Source organism: Protopterus annectens, chromosome 9.part0, assembly GCF_019279795.1.
Source record: "Protopterus annectens isolate FY-2018-M chromosome 9.part0, PAN1.0, whole genome shotgun sequence".
NCBI classification, from domain to species: Eukaryota; Metazoa; Chordata; order Ceratodontiformes; family Protopteridae; genus Protopterus; species Protopterus annectens.
This window is the reverse complement of record NC_056743.1, coordinates 962,558,787-962,585,187: the sequence shown is the minus strand read 5'-3', so window position 1 is coordinate 962,585,187 and position 26,401 is coordinate 962,558,787. Positions and strand designations below refer to the sequence as shown.

The 26,401-nt window shown below is 43.5% G+C and overlaps 1 protein-coding gene across 1 annotated transcript in view; it reads right to left on the bottom strand.

The window, feature by feature from the left end:
- FRMD3 (FERM domain containing 3) overlaps nucleotides 1-26,401 on the bottom strand; it is a 1,518,736-nt gene that overhangs the window by 530,155 nt on the left and 962,180 nt on the right. The window contains exon 7 of the mRNA XM_044082188.1: nucleotides 5,253-5,341. Coding sequence (XP_043938123.1) covers nucleotides 5,253-5,341 — 89 coding nt within the window. The remainder of the gene's footprint in view (nucleotides 1-5,252; nucleotides 5,342-26,401) is intronic.

The window sequence follows — 26,401 nt, the reverse complement described above, 5'->3', positions numbered from 1 at the left end:
TTTTTCAGAAAAGCTCAAAAATGTACCTACAGTGTATATAAAAAGTTTCCACACCCCTGTTAAAATGCCAGGTTTTTGTGATATAAAAAAATGAGACCAAAATAAATAATTTCAAAACTTTTCCCACCTTTAATGTGACCTATAGCCTGTACAATTCAATTGAAAAACAAACAAATCTGTTAGGGGAAAAAAATAAAAAAGTACAATAAGCTGGTTGCATAAGTGTGCACACCCTTAAACTAACATCGCTCTATCCTGCTGTGGTGCTTTCTGAGTTAGACTTTCTATACTGAATCCTTCACTTCGCAGGTACTCCATAACCTCAGTTTCTACTTCTTTAACTTCTCTGAGGTTATGGAGTACCTGCGAAGTGAAGGTTTCAGTGTAGACATCCAAATTAAGGAGAAACCAGTGGAACGGGAAGCAACTGGGTAGTTGCCATATGAAGATATTTTGAAGCCTTCCACAGGAAACCAGTATAAACATTCACTTGAAGCTGGACAGCAAGGAAAGGAACAGAAAACTGTGGCAACTCTGAAGCGGTCAATGTTGAGGAGTGATAGGCTAGTGAGTTCCCATATGACAGAGCAACGGATGACACAGGATGAAACTGAAGAGAATGTGCCACAGGTAGATACTATAGAATGCCTGCAGGAAACGGAGAACAAAAATGAGCCCCAAGTTTAGAATAAAATGAGCTAAGCAGCGGAGTTGCTTGATTTAATATACATAGACATATTAAGATCAATGAAAGAAATAGACTGCAGAAGGTCAATAAAAGCCAAAAAGTAAAAAGTTTGATAAAACAAATGAATACAATAATTAGGACTGTCCATACAGATTCACGCGATATAACAGAAGTAAACAGGATATTTTACTGTGATCCATGCGATATAACAGAAGTAAACAGGATATATTACTGTGCAGCTAAATAAAAGTCTACCACAAAAACACAGGGTAGTAAGAGTAAGGAAGGGGAGAAATCAAATACCATCATGGAAGTATTGAATAGAGACAACTATAAAGCAATTAATACAAGTGCCACTGTTAGAAGAGTATAGAAGAGGGAATAGAGCAACAAAAATACTCAGAAATATAGACATGATAAAAGCAATGTGCAGTATTACAATGGATCAGCATCTGTCTTACACTATTGCAAATAATCAACTAAAAATCTCAGCACAGGCAGAAAAACTTAGAAGATACACAGACAAATATAAAGGAAAAGTACAAAACAAGCAATTTATGACCCTAGAATAGAGAATTGGGAAACAAGGTAAAAGGAATTGAAAGACCACTCAAAAAAAGAAGAAACAGAAAATTTTTGGAGAAATATCTATGAAGATCCTGTGGAACATAGCAAAGATGCTAAATGGGCAGAAGAAATAAAAGAAAGAATAAGAAGTTCAAAGGTACAGGATATGAAATGGGATGAAGTAATAGCTAGAAGGATTGAGATAAAGTTAAGAAAAGCCTCCAAATGGAAGACCCCAGGCCCACATCTTTGCACGATGATTTAGCCATGAGTAAGAACTATTTAGATGCGCACCCTGAACAGACACCAACCTGATTAAAAACAGGAAAAACAATGCTCCAACTTAAGAGTCAACCTACAAGTTATCCTAAAAATTATAGACCAATAACTTGCGGCCATGTATAAACTATACACTTGAATTGATGCTGGCAGAGCTTAAAGCCATTTAGAAGAAAATTCCATCATGGCAATAAAACAAAAGGGTAATAAAAGAAAGTCATATGGAACAAAGGATCATCTTTTGCTAAATAACATCATAACGCAGAACTGTAAAAAGGGGAAAAATCTAAGTATGGCATGGATTCACTACAAAAAAAGCATTTGATAGTATCCCACATTCATGGATAAAACAGTGCTTAAAATATATAAGATATATCCTACACTGATCGATTACATTACAGTGACCATGAAACAGTGACAGACCACTTTGCAATTAAGCCATGATAAAAGATAAATGATTATTCCAAGGATAAAATTTCAAAGGTGGAAATTTCAGGATGACCCCTGTCACTGCTGGTATTCTGTCTTGCCCTTATCATTTAAACTGTCTACTTAACAGATTAGGCCATGGCTATAATTTGGCTCCAAGAAAACAACAATGTCTAAAGACCTCTCATGTTCTCATTGTGGATAATTTAAAACTGTATAGCTCATCAGATGAGGAGCTGAAAGCACAACTGCAGGAAGTCAAAACTTTTTCAGATGATATAAGAATGTGATTTGGTCTTGATAAATGTGCAAAAGCAATCTTTAAAGCAGGAAAACTGCAGCACCAAGAAAACATCAGTTTGGGACATGAATGTGATATAAAAGAACTTGAGCAAGAGGGAACATATAAATATTTGGGAACTGATGAAGGATCAACAATAAAACATGAACAAATATGAATAAAACTTAGTAAGGAATATTTTAGAAGACTTAAATTAATCCTGAAAACAGTGCTGACATCTAGGAATAAAATTCAAGCTATAAACCAATTTGCTCTTCCTGTCCTAACTTACAGTTTTGGATTGATTGACTGGTCCCAAAATGTGTTGGCTAGATTAGACAGGAAAAGAAGAAGGATGCTTCATGCTCACTAAATGATTTATAAAAATCAGTGCATACCAAGATTATACATTCCCCATTCCGAAGGCGGTATGGGCCTCCTTGAAACTGATTACATTTACAGATCTGCAACTGTGGGATACATATCTGCTGACCTCACAAGATCCAAATGTAGTGAAAGTTTTGAAACATGAGGAGAAAATCTAAGATGACTTCCCTGCTTAGTCTAGCAGAAGCATATTGCCGTCAAGAAGGAATGGAAATCAAACCAGAAGGAGATAAAAGTCAGGCAGTAACTGAATGTGCCAAAAAACAAAATAAAGAATAGAAGGTGGTGAAGGTTCAGATGAGAAGGCAAGAAATGTGGAAAATGCATAAATATAGTTGTAAGTATAGGAAACTTCTGGAAGAACCTCATGTTGATCAGGATTGAATGCAGGAATGATTAAGGAGAGGCAAATTCAAACCAAAAGATGAAAGGTTAATATTGGCAGCCCAAGACAGTGGATATGTACACGTTGGTTTACAAAGTCCACTGAACATGTGGGAGAAATACACAAATGCAGGTTTTGTAAAACAGAACTTGAAACAGTCACATACCTTGTTTCTGGTTGTGACATACTAATGGCAGAAGGACTGTATACTGAAAGGCACAATAATGTGGCAAGACTGTTGCACTGGGGATTGTGCCAACATTATGGTACTGAAGCAGCTGAAAAACACTGGAAACATGAACCACAAAGCATCGTAGAAAATGATGAAGTCTACATCACATGGGATCACTCATTACCAACAGTTCAAAAGACAGATGCGAGAAAAACAGATATAGTCGTACATGAAAAGAAGACAAAAGTAGCACTGATCACTGAAATCACTACACCCAGTGAGAACAGTGTCTTGCGCACAGAGAGACACAAATTCATAAAATATCAAGATTTGCAGGCAGAAACAAGAGCAGTGTGGAAGAAAGATACCCAGACAGTTCCAACAGTGCCAGGAGCAATGAGTCTTATAAAAAAGAATCTACAATCGTATTTAGATATGTTACCAATACATGTAACTCCATACGAATTGCAGAAGGAGTCATTACTAGACACATTGCGGGTGCTGTGAAGAGCACTTTTAGCTGACATCAAAGATTGAAATAATAGTAATTTCATGAACTTTAATTGTACTTTGACTTAGCAATGGGGTCCATTCCCGTCATGGTATTAGAAACTGAAAAGATTTGGAGAAAATAAAAAAAGAGTGTAGCTAAAGTATATGTCCACTATATTCTGTAGTCATTACAACTGTGAACAGAAGTCAGAGTAAAGGGGTAAAATACCCAATTTCTGTTAATCAAGCTATTTTATTATTTTTTTTTTTAATTTTATGCTCCAGAACTATTGTTAACAGTTACTTTAAAGTACCTCTAGAATGTGCTATAGATTCCCCACTACTTGAATGACTGGCAAGGGCTCCACTAAACAGCACTTGGCTCAAGTGTACATTCATTGAATAAGATTACTGCACGCTGGGTTTGCCTTTTTCCTTGAAAAACAACACTGTTGAAAATTATTATTATACATCCAGGGTGTAAGGGACAAAATAAACCAGTATCAAAAACACAATAGTTCCTTTGCTTTTGACTATCCTTTCAAGCAATTGGATTTGAAGATCTGGCACTGAGTGTGCCTGCACACTGCTGTAGCTCACATCTTAGGAAGAGAGAACATTCCCCAGAGGTTGCACATTCCTCCTACAAGGTGAAAGGACACAGGAAGGGATCATTTACTTGTAAAGCATTAAGGCTGACTATAAAAAGCATCACATAGTGAGTACAGTATGTACACCATGATCTGTTTTACAGAATAAAGGATGTGTGAAATATGATTAGCCAAAATGCAGGAAATAGAACAGAAAACTTACATGACAAAACATGGCAAATACTACCTTGTCTGAAATGTTGATTTAAACAAGTATGATGTGAAACAGAGCCACTTAATCAAAATCAGAGATGGAGGAACTGTGGCTATACAGAATAAATATTTACCAGTGAGGGATCAAGTTAAGAAAAGTATGAAAATGTACAAAGGGCAGAGTGTAGAACCAAAACCATTTATTTATTTAGCTAACTACCAGTGATCTTCACTGTTGCAGAGTTTCAAGATAATAACAGCTTTACTGACTGGTTATGGAAACCTGAAACCAGTACAGATATAAAAAATAAAACAGTCAGTGCAAACATTAAAGGATTTACTGCAAAATGCTTGGAAGAAACTGACAGACTGTAGGGAGAGCAGTTCCTAGTCATATAGGTGGGTGCAACAGTACCTTTGGTCCTGATTCCATTTCCAAAGATTTGTTTTTTTTTCCTTTTGTTTTTATTTATTTATTTATTTTTATTTATTTTTTGCTAATAACTACCTTGATTCTGAATTCTTGTCATCTCCTGCGCAATATGAACCAACGTTGCATGCAGTACTTCATAAAAATGTGTCTCAGTTCTATAGAAAACATTATACATACTTGCATATGCACACACACACACACACACACACACACACACACACACACACACACACACACACTTTCTAAATAAACACAATCAATACCTTTTGGTGTGATACGTTTTTGGTGGACTTCGCATTTAGAGGCTCAGGATACTATTCTGAGTAGTGTTGCTTACCATTTTAACTGATGGATTCTTTTGTTTCCCTGGAAAACTACAACTCCACTGGCAGTGAATCCTAAAAAAGCAGTAGCTCCTGTTGAATCCTACAAAAGAATAAATAAATAAATAAATAAATACACAAACTCTGGACAATCTGTTAAAATATTCCTGCCTCATGATGAAAGAGAAGTAGAACGTACAACAATTGGGGTACAGTACTTCTTAAAAGAAACAGGGCTACTGTACTTTTGCTACTGTTATTTGAAATACAATTCTTACATCAGAAATGTAATGGTCATTTGTGAAGCTGCATGTTTAAAATAGATGCTTCCATTACAAAATATTACTCGCATGTATGTGATTTTCCTTTAAATGTTATCATATCTAAGCAATAAGCATGTCATGATTCAATATTTTTCTTTATTTTTACTTATTTGTTATTTGGGTATACAGGCTTGTCCAAGGATCATTTTCAGCTAAGATCTGGGATAAAGGCAAATAATTATATTCATTACATTTTGGTAAAAGACCAGTGGGACCTTAAAAAAACAATGGGCTAGATCCAAAAAAAATTCATTCTTATGACAAGGTGCTACATCAACCTTGCAAAGGTATATTTGGTACAGGTGCTTCCAAATATAAGGCTTGCAAATTTCCTCAATTGTTGTTGTGTCTTTTGGCTTTTCCCGGTTAGGGGTCGCCACAGCGGAACTCCGGTCTGCTAATGTTTGGCAGATAAAATTTTACGTGCCGTGTTGCCAGCCCTGACACACAACCTTCAATGAAGGTACGCCCATTCACGCATGTCTCCACGCAGAAGACACTCTATCTGAGAATCAAACCGGACAGCGTCTTACTGTGAGGCGACAACGCTACCGCAGCACCACCACCGCAGCCCTACAAATTTCCTCAATTAATACATGCAAATTAAGATTCATTACAACCATCCTGTGTAGGCCATTGCTACACAGGAGACCAATAAAGACCTGACTGTCATTGCCACAAATACCAAGGCAAATGCAAATTGACAGCTCAAGGCTGCAATAGCTGGCACTTCTTACTGTCAGATTTCCAAATGACAGCATTTGTTGGCACTCACAATGTTAAAAGTCATGGAAAGTAATAAAGCCCTGCCTCTAGCATTCTGTAAATGAGAATATCACACAGTACTATACATAAGGGGTGAGCTAGCTAGCAAGTTCATAAGAAACTTTACGCTAAATGAGAGCCTTGTTGGTACAAATTCAGTATACCTATAAAGGAAAAGAGTAGGGTCAGGGTAAACTCCAGTATGCTTACACCAGCATGTAGGAATGACAACTTTCCATAGGTAAGGGAATGGTGGAGTAGAAGTGTAGAAAAAGCTTTGTATAGTACAAAAATGAATAAGTTAAATGAGTTGACTAGGATTTTATGCTTAAAAAAACAAAGGGTGAGATTACTGAATTCATTTTATGAGGAGTTCTCTAATTCAGTGATATTAATACCCCTTTTTACAGTAAAAGCAGTCTATCACTATAAAGTACACTTTTAAAAGTTGGAGATCCTAAGGATAATCATTTACAAATTGCAATAAAATAATTGATACAAGAAATGATCCTTGTTATACACCAGACTGAAGGGGTACTTCTGGAGTAAGACTGAAAAAGAAGTTATGTACCTACCATAACGTTCCATGTTAGTTGTCTTCTTCTCACCTTCTTTCTTGCTGGTTGGGCTCAGAGCTGATCCTCGGCTCCGACTCGGCCATCTTCAAAAGCTCGAGAGCTGATTACTGGCTCGAGGCCCCCCCCTATATCCCATGATGCCTGGCACTAGATACCCATATCTCGTTTGGTAAGTCTAACTGCAGACATAATAATAAAGGAATCCTATCCTAGAATGCATAAATCCTACTGGAGGGACTACTAGTCAGAAAGGAATAGCCAGAGAAGACTCAGCCAGTGAAGAATCAAGACGAACTCTTCTCGGTCCACTAGGATAGGGGGGTGGAGGGTGGGATGCAAGAAAGAAGGCGAGAAGAAGACAACTAACATGGAAAGTTATGGTAGGTACATAACTTCTTTATGTTAAGTTGTCTATCTCGCCTTCATTCTTGCTGGTTGGGACAGCGTCCCTAGCACCTAAAATCCTGGGTGGCTCATCGGAAAAGACTCTTCAGAAGAGTGGAACCAAAATCAGCTTTGCTCCTGGAAACCAAATCCAACTTGTAATGTGCAATGAAAGTATGTGGGTTGGCCCATGTAGCCGCAGCACAAATAGATTCAATGGGCAACTTAGCCTGAAAGGCCACCGAAGTAGCTAAAGCTCTGGTGGAGTGACCTTTCGGTTTAACTGGCAATTCTTTATTCCTCAGTTGATATATGAATGTGATGATAGAAGTCAACCACCTGGATAAAGTTACTTTGGAGACCGGAAGACCTTCTTTACCTACTGCAAAAGACAGGAAAAGTTGATCTGATTTTCTAATGTCCTTGGTTCTATGCAAATGAAAGCGTAGCTGTCTGTGAACATCTAACTGATGCAACTTATATTCCACCCTGTTGGAGTGGTTAGGGAAAAACACAGGAAGGTCTATGGACTGATTCAAGTTACACTCTGAAGAGACCTTAGGAAGGAAGGACGGATTAGTCCTAACTGTCTTTGTGGAACACCAGGTATGGGGGAAGGATAGAAAGAGCCTGTAGTTCCGAAACTCTTCTGGCTGAAGTAATAGCTACCAGAAAAAGGGTTTTCCAAGATAAGAACTTCAAGGAACAAGAAGCTGCAGGTTCGAAAGGGGGCAAAATTAGAGAAGCTAAAATTAAATTTAGATCCCACGGTGGTGGAGGATCTCTCACTGGGGGCCTGAGCAGAGTGGTTCCTTTGAGAAAGGCTTTACAGAGCTTATGAGACATGATATTGTTTTCTGACAGGCCAATGTGAAAATCTGAAATTGCAGCTAACTGAACTCTAATTGTAGTGGAAGCGGACCCAGCATGGAAGAGTTCCGCAAGAAATTCCAAAATGTTGTGTATAGGGGCTGAAAAGGGGTCTATACTTTTAGCCTCTGCCCAGGAAGAAAAACGTTTCCACTTACTAGCATAAGTCTTTCTAGTGGTAGACTTATGCAATGATAAGATGATTTCACGCACCGAGTAGGAGATGTTCAGAAGCCTGGCTAAGGTCGGAAATGGAGCAACCAAGCAGTGAGCTGGAGAGATTGAAGGGATTGGTGCAGCCCGCCTGACTGATGGATCAGGAGGTCTGGAACTGGGTCCAGAGTCCAGGGCTGCTCCAGAAGGTGATGATGCAGGAACAGAAACCAAATTTGTCGAGGCCAGTAAGGGGCAATGAGGATCATCTTGCATCCCAATGTGGTAGCTTTCTGTATTAGTTTGGGAATCAGGGGAAATGGAGGGAATGCATAAAGAAGTCCCTGAGGCCAATCGTGAACTAGAGCGTCTCTGCGGGAGTGTTCGGGAAGAGGGAGGAGAGAAAAGAAATTGTTGCACTTGCTGTTGAAGGGGGTGGCAAAAAGGTCGTAGCAAGGCTGACCCCATTTGCGGAAGATTTGGTCCGCCACTATCTGATTGAGAGACCACTCGTGGGGCATGAGAATTGCTCTGCTCAGCCTGTCCGCTATAACGTTGGACTTCCCAGGGATGTGCACTGCTATCAGAAACCATTGGGAAGAGATCACCCACTGCCAGAGTCTGAGTGCTTCTCGACATAGGGGGTAGGACCTGGTTCCGCCCTGCTTGTTGATGTACCACACTACCGACATATTGTCTGTCTGAATTGCAATGGTCCCGGTGGGAAGAGAGTTCTGAAGAGCTTGCAATGCCAAAAGCACGGCCCTCATCTCCAAGACATTGATATGCAAATGGTACTCGTGAGGCTGCCAGGTGCCTTGGACTGTTCTGCCCTGAAAATGCCCCCCCCACCCGATCAGGGAGGCATCCGTGGTCACTGTAGCCACTGGAGGAGGAAGAACAAATGGTCTGCCCCGGGATACTGATGGAGAAACCATCCACCAAGCAAGTTGGTTTTTGCATGTCTGTGTGATCATTATCATGTGAGACACTGGAAGCTGCTGAAAGGACCATTGGGTGAAGAGCATCCACTGAAGAATCCTCATATGAAAGCGAGCAAGGGGGACTAGTATGACAGCCGCTGCCATGAGACCTAAGGTTTTTAGGACGAATCTGGCCTGAATTTTTTTGCATCCTAATAAGACCTGCACATGTTGGCGAATGTCTAACACTCTGTCTAATGGAAGTCGCCCTGACATGTCCTTTGTATTTAAGTTTGCGCCTATAAAAGTAATAGATTGACAAGGCGGCAATGCAGACTTTTCTAAATTTATTGTGATACCTAGTCTGGCGCAAGTTCGAATGGTGTATTCTATGGCTCGCAGCAGGTGATGTCTGGTGGTAGCAGTGAGGAGCCAGTCGTCTAGATATGGAAACACCTGGAATCCTTGCCATCTCAGGTAAGCGGTAACTACTGCCAAACATTTGGTGAACACCCTGGGGGCTGTGGTGAGACCAAAGGGCAGAGCTCTGAACTGATAATGACTGGCTCCCAGCCAGAAGTGGAGGAATCTTCTGGAGCGCCTGTCCATTTTGATATGGTAGTACGCATCCTGAAGATCTATGGAGCACATCCAATTGTCCTGACCCAGAAAGGGTAAAATGGACTGTAGCGTGACCATCCGGAACTTCGTTCCTTGAACAGACCTGTTTAGTCTGCTGAGATCCAGAATGGGTCTCCAGTCCCCTGTCTTTTTCGGTACCAAAAAGAACCTTGAGTAAATTCCGGATCCTTACTGGTCTGCTGGGACTGGCTGGATGGCTCTTTTTCTTAGCAGTTTTGATATTTCTTGAACTGCTTGATCCCTTAGATTAGGTGGAACATCTGGAAGGGATTTGTTTGGAATGTAGGGGGTGCAAAAGAAGGGGATTCTGTAGCCTTCGGATATGACAGACAGTACCCATTTGTCTTTTGTTATACTTTGCCAGGCTTTTGGGTACAGCGATAATCTTCCCTCGACTGCCTCCGAAGGTGGACAGCCGGGCAACACCTCAGGGATGCTGGAAGGGCTTGTCAGAGAAGAATTCTCTGTTGCCCTGATTTTGCGGACCCCCTCTTCCCTGAGGGCGGCGTCTATTGTTGTTCCCTCCTCTGCCCTTGGAGGAGAACTCACCACGTGTGTCAGGCACGGCTCCCTGGGGTTTCCGGAACCACATCTTCCCACTCTTCTGACCTTTGGGATAAGGTCTAGAAGGAGTGGAAAAACAGACTCCCATAGCAGAGAGAGTCTTGCCTTCCTGCTCACACCTGGTAAGGGTATCCTTCACCTGTGGTCCAAAAAGAGCAGAACCATCAAAGGGGGTGTTGGTGAAAGACGCCCTGAAGGGTTCCGCAAAGTTACATAACTGCATCCAAACATGCCTCCTCAAGGCCACGCCTGTGTCTGCGGCCCTACTCGCACCATTGGCTGCATAAGAGATGAGCCACATGGAGGAGTTTACTACCGAATTAAGAGTCGCCAGCTGGGAGGCAACCTTAGCCTGGGCCCCCGCAGCTGATGGATCTTGAAGGATATCTCCTAGCTCTTTAAGGAGATCCTTTTGAAGGCGGGTAAAGTGGCACAAGTAGTTCAGCGACCTCATGGAGAAGGTCACTGAGGAAAACATCCGCTTCCCATATCTGTCTATCGTCCTAGATTCCTTATTAGGGGGATGGACAGACAAAGAAGTTTCAGCCAACTCCTTTTTTGTGGCCGCTGCTACCACCATGGCATCAACGGGAACACCCTTAATCAGAAATTGCTTGTCCTGTGGTGCAGTAATAAATTTTGTGGGTCTTCGGGGGGTTGGTTCCACTGTGTCTGGGGCTGACCGCACCTTCCGAGCCACCACCGACATCAGTGGATCGAAAGGCGGAGACACCCAGGAGGTGGAAGGTCGGGAACCAAATGTGTCCAGGAATACCGACTCATCCTCGGAAGGGTTATGGATAGTCCAGTTCCCCCTCTGCCTAAGCATCTCAAGGATGTCTGAGAAGGAGACATCTTCAGAGGGGGATCTCGGGGACCCTTCCGAATCCTCTAAGTCGGTATCTGAAGTGACAGACTCAGGGGAGTCAATATGCTTCCTCTTGCATTTTCTCTTCCGAGGAGGCTCCTCTGAATGATCAGGGGAGGCCTCGGAAGAAGAAGATACACCCAATGGGGTGCCCTGGAGCACTTGTTCCCCATGCTTGGGGTCTGGAGGAGGGGCAGAGGCAGACATAGGCACCATGGGGGGAGGAGCCGAAGAGGCTGATGTGGGGCTGACTCGGAGGCCAGCACACTCCTCATGACCTCGAAGGCGCCTCTTCCCAATAGCGGAGAGGGCTCCGGCTCCGAAGGGACCGGAATCCCTCCTGGCACCGAGAGAGATGGCTCCGTAACCGATGTAGGAGCTGAACTCACCTGCGCCGAAGCTCCGAGAGGGAGAATAGGGTCGGACAAGTGTCCGATGCCACTCGCCCCCTCGGAGCCGACGAGAGAGTCCTGGTGCCCAGATCCCTCCAAGGACAGCACCATGGAAATGATCGGAGCCGACGATGGAACTGAAAGGGTAGGTGTCGGTGCCGACGGTTCCACGATCAGAACCCCAACAAGCTCCGGCTCCGAACTCAAGGGGTGAGTCGAAGGAGGAACTACTGCAGAGACAGGCGGAGCCGAACCCTAATGAGGGGGGCTGGATAACATTTTAGCCAGGGCCTGCGATTTTAGAAGCCTGCTCACCACTCTCTCCACATCGTGGTCAGATAGTCTAGAAGACCGAAAAGAGTGGGATCGGTGACTTCACTCCAACTGTAACAAAGGAGAACCTGGAGCCGAGTGTATCGACTCTAGGGATGGAGATCTAGAGCATTTTTGGCTCCCTGATGGTTCCAACAACAGAGTCGGAGCCGACTGGGAGACAGGGACTTCAGTTCCAGCCGTAATCGAAGTTGAAGCAGACGCCACACCCGACGACGGCTCCGAACTGGGAGCCAACGGCTTCGTTGGCTTGGAGGGTTTCACTGGCTGAGCCTTAGCCGGTGACCCTTCCGGTTTGAGCAAACCCCTGAGGAGACACAAGAAGTGTGACCATCTGTCGGAGACATCTTCTGACAGCATGAGTCACACTTCTTGAATCCAGATACTTTCGTATCTTTAGACATTCCTGTGAAAGGAAAGAGAAAAGCAACAGTAGGGTAGTAGGTAATTAGAAAAACACCCGCACTCTACACAAGTTACCACACCCTAACAACACACACACTCTATAGCTATATAGTTAAAAGAAAATAGTAAATAAAGCTAGTATGTACAACTATTTCTAATAACACACACACACTATAGCTATATATTTCTACAAAAAACTATTATCTAAAAGTTGAATAACAAGGATTAGCCTCTAACTAAAAACGGCTACCTTGAAGAAAAAAAAAAGGGAGGGGAAGGGGAAAACTCTCTAACAAAAAACGAGTTTTCAAAGGGAATGGGATGGGTAGACTAAATTACAACTAGATAACCAGACTACTAGAACTACTATAACAACTTTAAAACACTAACTATAATAAAATTTTTTATAAGAGCTTAACAATAAAATAGAAAAATATGACCTGAGCCAGCAAACGCAACCTCGTAGCAGAAGCGGCAAACGAGATCTGGGTATCTAGCGCCAGGGATCATGGGATATAGGGGGGGTCTCGAGACAGTAAGCAGCTCTCGAGCTTTTGAAGATGGCCGAGTCGGAGCCGATCCTCGGCTCTGAGCCCAACCAGCAAGAATGAAGGCGAGATAGACAACTTAACATCTAGTTTTACTAAAGTTTTCAAATTAGCAAAGGGGTTCAGCAACAAAGCCAGTATTAGCCAGATGAGGAGGAAAATGGTGTGGTTGACAAATTCAAATGCCGCTTTCAACTCAATAAAGATGGTGCCCTTAAGAAGTCCAGCATCAATATTTGTGAAACTAAAATCAGAGGTATGGTATAAAGTCAGAGATACATTGCATACCCCTGAGAGTTCACCCAGTAGCCAGGGACTTGGGGACACACACAGACAGTAATCTAGCCTTTGACCATCATGTGTCTTCAGTAGTGAGGAAATAATTCTATATTGTGCAACTTATAAAAAAGGTATGGCACCTAGGTCCAAGAAAGTCATTATTCCACTTTATTCAGCATTCATCAGACCTGTCATTGAGTACAATGCTCCCTTTGGTATGTACCTAACCAGGCATATCTGACAATTGGAATGTCCAAAGAGGTTCCTCACTAAAACGATACAGAGCTTAAGTAACATGTCTTATGCAGACTACCTCAAGGCCCTATCCCTGTATTATGTCTCCTACTGGTTGTTGAGTGGAGATCTTGCCTGGCATACAAGGCATTGTCAGACCCCACTCTGATGGACCTCCTGCATATCCGGAAAACAAAGTGCAGATGAATTACCTGTTTTAAAGATTTAAACATTGCCTGTGATTTAAATAGGACCTTCTGGAGAGACAGGTATGTATCCCAGAGACTATCCCATCTCTGGAACAAGCTCCTCATCCATGTGAAGCAGAGTTCCTCCCTAACCCAGTTCAAATGTAACTTGGATAACTGGTGGGGAACAGGAAATTCATTCCTGCTTTGGCACCTGTATGAGTAACTCCTGACCTGATGTGGACATTTCAAATGTATATGAACGGTGCAGATAATAATTACTGGGTTGATTAGAGGTTTTAATTTTACAGAGAAGTGAATACAGAGAATTAACTTAGATATAAAGTCTAATTTATAAAGAAAGCTAAATGTAGTTTTGTGTGAACTAAATGTTAAGGGACTGTAACAGAATATAGGCAAAGTGAGTGAACAGTGAAGGGGGAATAGTAAAAGGTAGGAGGCTGTAAAGTCTTTTAGAATGTTAACATTCAAAAGTGAATGATAGAAATCATTACAAATAAACCCCGTAAAGAGTTGCTCAGAACGGTTGTGCAGTTTTCTTTTATTTCTGTCCTATATATTTTCAGATTGCCATTAAAGTAATTGCTTTTGAATTTTGCAATAATTGGATTAAGCCATTTTAACAGCAATCCTTGTATTCCTTTTCATTGACTGTTACAGGAGGTTATGCCAGCAGCTCTGCTTAAGTTCCAGTACTTGTCCCTGGTGTGCATTACTTGTTTAATTCCAGTACATTGCCAGGAGCAAAGATTACCATAGAACATTAATACCTTGACAGGGTAAATATCATACAGGATTGAGAGACTAATGACATTTAAAGAATGCCAGGGCATCAGGAGGAGGGAGTAGACAATAGACCAGTTAACTGATTTAAATCTGAACAAAAGGTTTTGTTTAATTATAGGAAAAGGACTATAGCTGATGATGACAGGTGAGAAAAAATGGGGCAGTGGTCTCTCAAATAGTTAAGAATGGAAAGGGAATGGTATTTGTTTGGTATATTTAATAAGTAAGATGCATAAGAATGAGTCACTCACTGTCAGTGGACTGTGATAAAAAAGGAGATTAGATGTATAACATCATGCCATGTACAGAGCTGGTGCAATCTGTCATTAAGTGAACTAATCCAGTTAATGCTTAGAGCCACCATGGAGAATAAAATTATTTTAATATGACCAGGTAGGATGATAAGATGTTAAGAAAGGAATTAAATTTGGTAAGGCAGGAAGATAGAGGCTGTTATACTCAGCAGAACTACAGCCTGTAATAAGGAAGCAACTAACCTACAGGGATCTGGATCAGAGCTAGGTGTAGAGGAGGTAACAAGAGAAACCTGGAAACCATTCTTTCCTTGTAACAATATACATCCACCAGTTTTATAAAAATGTGCAATGAATTATGAAGATTAAGATTCAGACAGGAGACAAAGGGTAGTGGCAACTTTTAACCAGTATTCAGTAACTGGGAGAATATGCTAGTTATGCTCAGTGGCCCACATCCACTAATAATCCTTTGTAGTGGGACTTTCTGTAATATCATTTTTATTTTTAATTATGCCAGAGATCAAGAACAAAACTTCATGCTCACTTTCTATGTGTGCAATAGCTGAGTTGCCTTTGCACAAGGGCACACAGTCCTGTAAAGGTGGCACGGCCTCATACATCAACCTTAAGTGCATCTTTTGTGAGAGATTTAAACATTTTACATTGCTTATCTTTCAGTAGAATTACAGGTGTCATTCATTCCAGTGAGACTGCATGTGATCTATTGGTTCATTACTGATCACAATTTGCCAGAAAAGGAATTGACCAGAACCTTTATTCCACAGATGAGACAACTGAATTTGTTCTTTTTCCTGAACTGCTGCAACCTTGGAGTTCATAATACAAATCAATAAGGGGGGGTGAGCAACACCCCACAAAAAGACTGCAGAGTAAAGTCCTACCCACAAAAAGGAGAACATGAAGAGCTTCCTTATTTTGTTTTTGTAACTGGAACTGCAATTGTATTTTTCAGTCACAATAATTCAGAATGAGAAGTTATGTACCTACCATAACGTTCCATGTTAGTTGTCTTCTCTCTCCTTCTTTCTTGCTGGATGGGTTCGGAGCCGAACCTCGGCTCCGACTCGGCCACTTACTAAAGCTCGAGAGCTAATTTTACCGGCTCGAGGCAACCCTATATCCCATGATGCTAGGCGATAACTATCCAGATCTCGTTTGGTAGCTGAAACAAGCAATATAGTCCTCCAACTGGAGAGGAGGAGGAAAAAGGATAACCCCGAAAGGATCGCTATCTAAGCTGTAGTTACCCTAGGAAAAGCTATTTGGCTGAAAGTGCAAGATCAGGACCCTTCAAAAAAGGGGAAATCTTCTCGGTCTGTCCAGGCTAGGGGGATGGTGGGCGGGACACAAGAAAGAAGGCGAGAGAAGACAACTAACATTAGTTAGTTAGTGGAACGTTATGGTAGGTACATAACTTCTCAATGTTAAGTTGTCAATCTCGCCTTCATTCTTGCTGGATGGAGCCGCGTCCCTAGCACCTTCATCCTGGGTGGCTCATTGGAACAGACTCTTGAGAACGGTGGAACCAAAATTTGCCCTGTTTCTGGAGGCCATGTCCAATTTGTAATGTGAAACAAAGGTATGAGGAGAAGCCCATGTGGCTGCCGCACAAACAGTGTCTATTGGTAGTCTAGCTTGAAAAGATGTTGATGTGGCTAGCGCCCTGGTTGAATGGGCTCTTGGCCTAGAAGGCAATTCTTTACCTCTGAGTTGGTAAGTATACGTGATCAGAGAAGAGAGCCACCTAGACAGGGTTACCTTGGATACTGGAAGGCCTTTCCTATTTTCTGCATAAGATAAAAAGAGTTGATCAGATTTCCTGATTTGTTTAGTTCTGTCCAAATAATATCGGAGCTGACGATGAACATCCAGACAATGCAGTTTTTGCTCCACCCTGTTCGAATAATTAGGGAAGAAAACTGGGAGGTCAGTTGATTGATTTAAATTTGTCTGCGAAGCCACCTTGGGTATGAAAGAGGGGTTTGTTCTTAGAGAAACTCTGTTTTTGTGGAAGACTAAGTAAGGAGGACGAATGCAGAGGGCATGAAGTTCAGATACTCTCCTAGCAGATGTAACAGTGACCAGGAAGAGTGTTTTCCAGGAAAGTAATTTCAATGAACAGTAAGCCGCAGGTTCAAAGGGAGGTAGAATCAAGGATGTTAAAACTAGGTTTAGATCCCACTGTGGTGGAGGATCTTTGATCAGGGGTTTGAGTAAAAAGACACCTCTAAGGAATGCTTTGCAAAGCTTATGGGACATGATGCTGCAGTCCGACAGACCTATGTGAAAATTTGAAATGGCTGCCAACTGAACTTTTACTGTGGAGGATGAAGATCCTGAATGAAAAATTTCAGCTAGGAAATCCAAGACCGAGTGAATTGGAGCAGTGAACGGGTCTATATTTCTAGCCTTTGCCCAGAAGGAAAAACGTTGCCATTTAGTAGTGTAGATCCTTCTGGTGGAAGATTTAAGGGAAGCTACTATAATATCCCGGACAGGATTTGAAATCATAGGAAGTCTGGCTAGGGACGGAAGTGGAGCAACCAAGCAGTGAGGTTGAGAGAATGGAGGGATTGGTGCAGCTGCCCTGACTGATGGGCCAAAAGATCTGGCACTGGATCCAGATGCCAAGGCTGCTCCAAGAGATAACGATGCAGGAACGGAAATCATATCTGTCGAGGCCAATAAGGGGCAATGAGAATCATCTTGGCTCTCAAGGCGGTTGCTTTCTGAATTACCTGTGATATTAACGGAAAGGGTGGAAAGGCGTAAAGAAGTCCCCGAGGCCAATCGTGGACTAGAGCATCTCTGGGGGGATGGCCTGGAAGGGGGAAGAGGGTGAAGAAGTCGGGGCATTTGCTGTTTTGAGGTGTAGCAAAAAGATCGCAGCAAGGAAGGCCCCACTTCTGAAAAATCTCTTCCGTCACAGATTGTTTGAGAGACCACTCGTGTGGCATGAGGATAGCTCTGCTCAACCTGTCCGCTATGATGTTGGACTTCCCGGGGATATGCGTTGCTATCAGAAACCGCTGAGAAGAGATCGCCCATTGCCAAAGTCTGAGTGCTTCTCGACACAGGGGATAGGACTTGATTCCGCCCTGCTTGCTGATATACCACACTACAGACATATTGTCCATTCGGACTGCAATAGTCCCCAGGGGAAGAGAGTCTTGGAGGGCTTGCAATGTCAAAAGCACTGCTCTCATCTCCAGGACATTTATGTGCAGGTGGCATTTGAAAGGTTGCCATGTGCCATGGACTGTCCTGCCCTGAAAATGCCCCCCCCCCCGATCAGGGAGGCGTCCGATGTGACCGTGGTGACCGGGGAGGGAGGAATAAAGGGTCTGCCTTGATGGACTTGAGGGGATCACATCCACCAAGACAGATGATTTTTGCAAATTGGAGTTATCATGATCTTGTAGTGCATAGGGAGTTGTTGGAAAGACCATTGGGCGAAAAGCATCCACTGTAGAAGACGCATGTAAAAGCGGGCAAGAGGAAGAAGTGTGATGGCAGCCGCCATGAGCCCCAATACTTTCAGGACATACCTGGCCTGAATTCTGTCGCTCTGAAGCAGAACATGGACATGGTTTTGGATATCTAAGACCCTTTGATCTGTTAGCTTTGCTGAGAGCTGCACGGTGTCCAAGTTGGCGCCTATAAAGGTAATAGATTGACAAGGCGACAAGGCAGACTTTTCGAAATTTATAGAGATTCCTAGCCCTCTGCAAATGTGAATGGTGTAATCTCTGGCCTGAAGAAGTTGATGCCTGGTGGTGGCGGTGAGGAGCCAGTCGTCTAGATATGGAAACACCTGGAATCCTTGACGCCTCAGGTGAGCCGTAACCGCTGCCATACATTTGGTGAACACTCTGGGGGCTGTAGTGAGACCAAAGGGCAGGGCTCTGAATTGATAGTGACTGGCCCCCAGCCGAAAGTGGAGAAACCTTCTGGAGCGCCTGTGAATTTTGATGTGATAGTACGCATCCTGAAGGTCCACGGAGCACATCCAATTGTCCTTGCCCAGAAAGGGTAGAATGGACTGTAGCGTGACCATCCGGAATCTTGTCTTTTTTACAAACTTGTTTATTTTGCTGAGATCTAATATTGGTCTCCAGTCCCCTGTTTTTTTTGGTACCAAAAAGAACTTTGAGTAGACTCCGGATCCTATTTGGTCTGCTGGGACTGGCTGGATGGATCTTTTTGCTAGTAGCTTTGAAACTTCTAGCACTGCTTGTTCCCTTAGACTGGGTGGAATGTCTGGAAGGGTTCCCTTTTGCTGAGTTGGGGTTTAAATAAAGGGAATTTTGTAACCCTCAGATATAACCGACTGTACCCATTTGTCTAAAGTGAGGGAGAGCCAGGCTTTTGGGTACAGCGACAATCTTCCCCCGACTGCCTCCGAAGGTGGACAGTCGGGCAACACCTCAGGGATGTTGAAAGGGTTTGTCAGAGAGAGACTCTCTGCTACCCTGATTCTGCGGACCCCCTCTGCCTCTTGGGCGGCGTCTGTTGTTGTTACCCCCTCTGCCTCTGGGGGTAAACTGACCTCTTGCATCAGGCGTGACTCCTTGTGATTTGCGGAACCATATCTTTCCACCCTTTTGACCCTTAGGATATGGTCTGGAAGGGGTGGAGAAACGGACTCCTATGGCAGAAACAGTCTTGCCATCTTGCTCGCATCTGGTCAAGGTGTCTTTCACTTGAGGCCCGAACAACGTCGAACCATCAAAGGGGGAGTTAGTGAAGGACGCCTTGAAGGGGTCTGCAAAATTACAAAGCCGCATCCAGGCGTGACGCCTTAAGGACACACCTGTGCCTGCGGCCCTACTCGCTCCATCGGCTGCATAGGAAATGAGCCGCATGGAGGAGTTAACAATGGAGTTTAGGGTTCCTAGCTGTGAGCTGATTTTATCTTGGGACCCAGCAGCTGACGGATCCTGTAAAACTTTACCCAACTCTTTGAGAACATCTCTCTGAAGGCGGGTGAAGTGACACAAGTAATTCAGCGACCGCATGGCAAAGGTCGCTGAAGAAAACATCTGCTTGCCGTACCTATCCATAGTCCTAGAATCCTTGTTAGGAGGATGGATAGGTACTGAAGGATCGGCTAGTTCCTTCTTGGTCGCTGCAGCCACCACCATGGCATCAACCGGGACACCTTTTGTTAAAAATTGCCTATCAGCTGAAGCCGTAATAAATTTAGAAGGCCTCCGTGGGGTGGGTTCCACCGAATCTGGGGCCATCCACGCCTTCCGTGCCAACACGTCCATAAGGGGGTCGAAAGGCGGAGACACCCAGGAGGTGGAGGGTCGAGAACCAAACACCTCCAGGTAAACCGACTCGTCCTCAGAAGGATTAAGGGAAGACCAGTTCCCCCTCTGTTTTAGGATTTCAAGGATGTCTGAGAAAGAGACATCCTCAGAGGGGGACCTTGGGGATCCTTCCAACTCATCCAAGTTGGTATTGGATGTAATGGACTCAGGGCAGTCCACATGCTTCCTCTTACATGTCCTCTTGCGCGGAGGTTCACCTGACGGGTCAGGAGAAGCCTCGGAAGAGGAAGATATTCTCAGTGGGGAAACCTGAGGCGTTGGATCTCTGGGTCCGGGAGCAAGAGAGTGGGAAGAGACGTCAGCAGGCACTGTAGTGGGAGGAGCTGATGGAGCTGACTGTTGACCATGCCCTGGGGCTAGTACGCTCCTCATCACTTCGAAGGCTCCCCTATCAGACAGGCCACAGGGCTCCTGCTCCGAAGAAGTAGGAACCCCAGGCTGCACCGACAGGGACGGCTCCAAAGCCGATGTCGGGGCCGAGCTCATCAGCGCCGACGCTCCGAGAGGGAGAACTGGGTCGGACAAGGGTCCGATGTCACTCTCCCCCTTGGAGCCGGCGAGAGAGACCAGGCGCCCAGATCTCTCCAATGAAGGCATCAAGGAAGAGATTGGAGCAGAGGACAATGGAGCTGAAGGGGGAGGTATTGGCTCCGATGCCACAACAGTCATGGCTCCGAGGAGCTCCGGCTCCGAACTCTGAGGGAGAGTCGAAGGAGGAATAGTAGGTGGAGTTGAAATAGCCACTGTCTGATGAGACAGGCTATGAAGCATTTGGGCCAGAGCCTTTGACTTTAACAGTCTACTGACCACTCTCTCAAGGTCATGGTCGGAAAGCCTGGACGACCGAGAAGAACGGCTCCGATGGCTCCGCTCCGAGAGCAAGGGTGACCCCGGTGCCGAATGGATCGATTCCAAAGATGGGGATCTGGACCTTTTCCTGGAGATGGATGGAGCTGAAGGAGCCAAAGATACGTCGGCTCCAGCCGGAACCGACCGTGAAAATAGAGGTTCAGCGGTATCGGCGCAGAGTGGAGCCGATGCTGGAAGCTGCGACACAGAAGCATCGGCTACAGCCAGAGCCGATGTTGCCACAGATGGTGAGCCAGCAGCCGAAGGCTTAGGACTTGGAGCCGACGGTTTTGCTGGCTTCGAGGGCTTCCCCGGCACAGACTTAGGTGGGGAGCCCTCGGGCTTTAATAAGCCCCTTAAGATTAATTTGTTCCTGCGCTCCTGCAGGACTCTTGGGCTGAATGCATGGCACACAGAACAAGAGTCCTGCAGGTGCAGGGGTCCCAGGCAGTAAACACAAGAAGTGTGACCGTCTGTCAGAGACATCTTCTGACAGCATGAGTCACACTTCTTGAAGCCTGAGACCTTTGTGTCCTTCGACATAGTGCTGTTGAAGTAAAAGGGCACAAAAGTAAAAAACACACACACACACACACACGCCCAATCCAAACAAACTGGGTAAACAGGGATACACAAGCGCAGCACAGATACAGCACAGAATCCCTGTCAGGAACTAGGAAAGGAGCAGGCCTAAGGCCTAACCTAGGGGGAAGGGGAAATTAAATTGGATAAAAAGGAAAAAAAATAGGACTAACGAGAAAAGGGTGTAATATATCCGTTAAGCTAAGCTAAACGAAGAAAGGGGTGGGAAGGCTAAGTACAAAGGCAACTTTGAAGTAATAAAATCCCAACACTTACCAAGAGCCGTTAAAACGCACCTCGTTAGCGAAGCGGCAAATGAGATCTGGGTAGTTATCGCCTAGCATCAAGGGATATAGGGTTGCCTCGAGCCGGTAAAATTAGCTCTCGAGCTTTAGTAAGTGGCCGAGTCGGAGCCGAGGTTCGGATCCGAACCCATCCAGCAAGAATGAAGGCGAGATTGACAACTTAACATTTTTGGAATTCTCAAACTGTCATCATCATCATCTTCTTCAGCTGTTCCCGTTAGGGGTCGCCACAGCGGATCATCTGTTATCATTTCTTCCTGTCCTCTGCATCTTGCTCTGTCACACCAACCACCTGCATGTCCTCTCTCACCCCATCCATAAACCTTACATTAGGCCTTCCTCTTTTCCTGTTACCTGGTAGCTTCATCCTTAGCATCTTTTTCCCAATATACTCAGCATTCCTCCTCAGTACATGTCCAAACCAAAGTAATCTTGCCTCTCTGGCTTTGTCTCCAAACTTTCCATCCTGGGCCGACCCTCTAATATGCTTATTCCTAATCCTGTCCACCCTCGTCACGCCCAGTGCAAATCTTAACATCTTTAACTCTGCCACATCCAGCTCTAACTCCTGCCTTTTTGTCAATGCCACTGTCTCCAACCCATATAACATAGCTGTTCTCACTACCCTCTTGTAGACCTTCCCTTTCACTCTTACTGGTACTCGTCTGTCACAAATCACTCCTGACACTCTTCTCCATCCAATCCATCCTGCCTGGAATCTCTTCTTCACCTCTCTTCCACACTCACCATTACTCTGAACTACTGATCCCAAGTATTTAAACTCATCCACCTTCGCCACCTCTACTCCTTGCATCCTCAACATTCCTCTATCCTCCCTCTCATTCACACACATATATTCTATCTTAATCCTGCTGAACTTCATTCCTCTTTTCTCTAGAGCATATCTCCATCTCTCCAAGGTCGCCTCCACCTGTTCCCTACTGTCACTACAGATTACAACATCTATAAAGTGATAATTTATCAAGAAGATTCTAACTCTAGTTTAAGTAAACAGTGTAAAAGGAAAGCCAATTATACACAAGCAGAACCCAACTCCCTAATCAGCCCATCCTGGTTTTACATAGATGTATAGAAACAATGTATTTAGGACTAATAACAACAACAAAAAAGAAAATAAAGCTATTAAAATGTAACCTGTGCAGCACATAGTCACACACATTTTGCTAACAGGAAAAACATGTTCTATTTAATCTATTTAATCTGTCTAGTTTCTTGACTAAGCACCCTGCAGCTGCCCTCCCCCTTATTTCTGTGCCCTTTGTTCTCCTGGTCTGCACAACACAATCCCTTCTTGGAGCCCATTCCTTTTAAATGCTGTCCTTTCAGACATGCAATATTTCCTCATGTGCAAACTGAAATTCAAACTGGTGTTCTCTGTTATCTACCTCTACCTTTCATTTTTACTTCCATTCCCTTGAATATTACTATGGCTTTGTGGCACTAAAATCAAGCATTTTTCTGACAGGACAGGTTAGAGTTACTGCAGACACTTTTGGCAATACGTATGGGACAAGAATTCTACCATGTGCCACATGGATCTGGAGCCTGGAGCATAGAGGGACAGAACTCTAACTACAGTCCAGTAAACCAGAGTTTGATTACTTGCCTTGGCACTGAAGTAGCCAGGCAGAGAGAAGGAAGAGTGTAGGGGTGCAACACACTTGTTTCTTCCAGGGGTGGGTGAGGAGGGCAGCATTTACTCAGGGACACTGGGCAGGTGTAATTTCCTTGGTGGTACTTAGGAAAATTAACCCCCTTTGATTTGGGGGTGGAGTGGAGTTGAATGAAAGGAAACACCCCTTGCAGAACCAAGAGGACATCCTTTACAGCAAGCTGTTAAGAGAAAAAGTTTTAAAAACATGCTGTTATTTGTCTTTTTCCTGTTCTTGCAAAGTGAACATGTTATTTGTTGGGATATGCCTATCAAAGATAGGCCTCATCTGTGAACAAAATGCAGCATTGCTTATGAACCTGAATGCTATCTGTTTTCTGCATTTCAGAATAAAGAGATTTGGTTATAGCTCAGTGAAGCCTGGGATAAGGACGCATGGCCAGTTAAGAGTTAATTTACTAGGGCAGGCTGTGTGTCCTGGAAAATTTGAGCTACCATTGTTGAATTGAACATTTTGTACTTCTTGAACATTCTGAGCAGTGGGTTCGAGGTAATTTGTGATAAACATGTTTTTCCTATATGTTTTTCATAGCCAACTGTCAACGGTCAGAAATGTAACAAAAAGTTGTTTTGCTTGCAGTATAAAAGTTGATGTCAGTAAACAAGTTGATCAGATCAGAGGAGATCAGATCAGTCCAGACCGGACATCTTGGCCAACTTGCTGTGTAACCTGGTTAGCTGCTAATAAAGGAAAATTCATCGCCTGAGGCAGATGCGACTCGTTTGAATTTTTTCTTCTGAAATTTTGGTCCTTCGGACCGAAAACCTCTACGAAGATATGGATGAGACCGACAGAGAGACCGAAAAACCTGTGCAGGTGAAGGTTTCTCATCTTAAGATTCCCTTGACTGAAAGCCCTCCGACTGATTTGTCGTTGAAAAGAGGCCGGCCACTCTCTGATCCCTACCTGAGGGATGGTTTCTGAACGAAAAGGGGAAACAGAGTCTCATCTGGTTCAGGTAGGATGAAAAATAAATTTCTTTTAATTTAATTTAATCTTGTCGACAAGGTTTTATTTTTAGTTAAGGATGGGTAGGATTACTTGTTAAGATTATTTTGTTAGGGTCACCCGTTAAGATAGTCCCATTTTATAATAAGCCCTGCAAAATAATTTTGATACAGTCCTAAATACCTGAGAAAAGAAAAGAAAAGAAAAGAAAAAAAAAAAAAAAGGAAAGGTAAAATAAGAAATCTAGGGGAAACATGGGTTCGAGTTGCTGCAAGTGTGAGAGTGATGCCTGTTTAAATGTTGATGCTAAGTATATGAAAGGTTTAAACTAAAATAATGTTAAATTTTTGAAAAAGTGGAAGTCGAGATATGATTTTGATGGTACACTGAATAAGAATGCCTGTGCAAAATTGGTTAGAGATTTGAAAAGAGATGCGGGAACTAGAACTGAAAAACAAAGACAATTGGGATTTCCCCAAGCACAAAAATGGTTAGAAGAGGCAAATAAACGAGCTATAAAAGAAAAACAGTGCCAGGAAAAGAAAAAAATAAATCAAAAGGGATCACTGGTGCCAAGTGGAAAAGTAGCTTTATTTTTAGATAAGGAGGATGAGCATACAGTTTGTGCGGTACAAAGGCAGGCAACTGCCCCACCGTATGGGGAAATTGCTGCTGCTGTACCGGCGGAACCTCCTCAATATCATTCTGAAGATGTGGGATCTGTACAGCAGGGTGGGTTATTGGCTGCTCAAGGAAACGTTGTGACCCCTCCAATTTACCCGCAAATTCCCGTAGTACCCAAGGTTGCTTTGCAACAGGTAGACCAACCTATGCAGTTAAGGTTGGAACCAGCAGGGCAAGGACGTTGGGCCATTAAACTTTCTGACCACTCAGAAGCCCTTCCCTTAATACAAGTTGCAAACCCACAAGCAGGGGATGTTGGACAAGAGCCAACTATTTTAGTTTATCGTCCCTGGGCTAGAGAGAATATAAAACGAGCTACGGATGGTATTCCTCATCCCAAGGTTAATTTTCAAAAGTTTTCTGAGGACATAGTTGGTATGCGTTTAAGTTATCATCTAAATGGTTTAGAAGTACAGCAAGTAGTGCGACAAATCCTGGGTCCAGATTGGCACTTAGTTTGTGGTACTTGGACATGTAAGGCAGATGACGGCACTACATTAAAGCATAATTCTGGGGTGTTAGACATGCGAGTCACTGATCTGTTGAAGAGAATTTCTGATAAGTGGCGTCCAAGAGCAGATTGGACAGTAATAAATCAGTGCATCCAAAATGATGATGAATCTGTAGATCACTATATTGTAAGATTGACAGAAGTGTTCAATAACCATTGTGGAATGATGATTCCGCAGGATCAGACTACTGATAGTCTGTACGAACAGCAATTGAAAAACACTTTTCTTAAAGGTTGTAAGGCTCTGATAAATAGTTTTATAACTAAGCATATGGTTGATCACAGAACATGTAGACTGCAACCTTTGTTTGAATATGCACGGCATGCTGAGCGACATTTCAATTTAAAAAAGAGAAAGAAAGTACAACTGTTAGTAGTAGGGGATGATAGTGGTATATTTTTGGTACAGGACCAAAGGGGGCAAGGGCGCCGTGGTGGCGTACAAAAACGTGGGGGCCCGAAATGGGACACGTCGTATAAACAGGGTGGACATTCAGAGGAATATGAGAGGAGGTTAAAACGTGGAGAATGTTTTAAATGCGGTAGACGTGGGCACTTTGCTGCCGACTGTGAAGGGTGGCAACATCCCCCACAGCTTACGAACAAGGGCTCCGCATGACTATATGATAGTAAAGGAAGGCGCCAAATTCATTATTGTGATTATTGTAGAGAAGAAGAAAGTGAGAATGATTGTGATGATGATGAGGCAGACACTCTCTG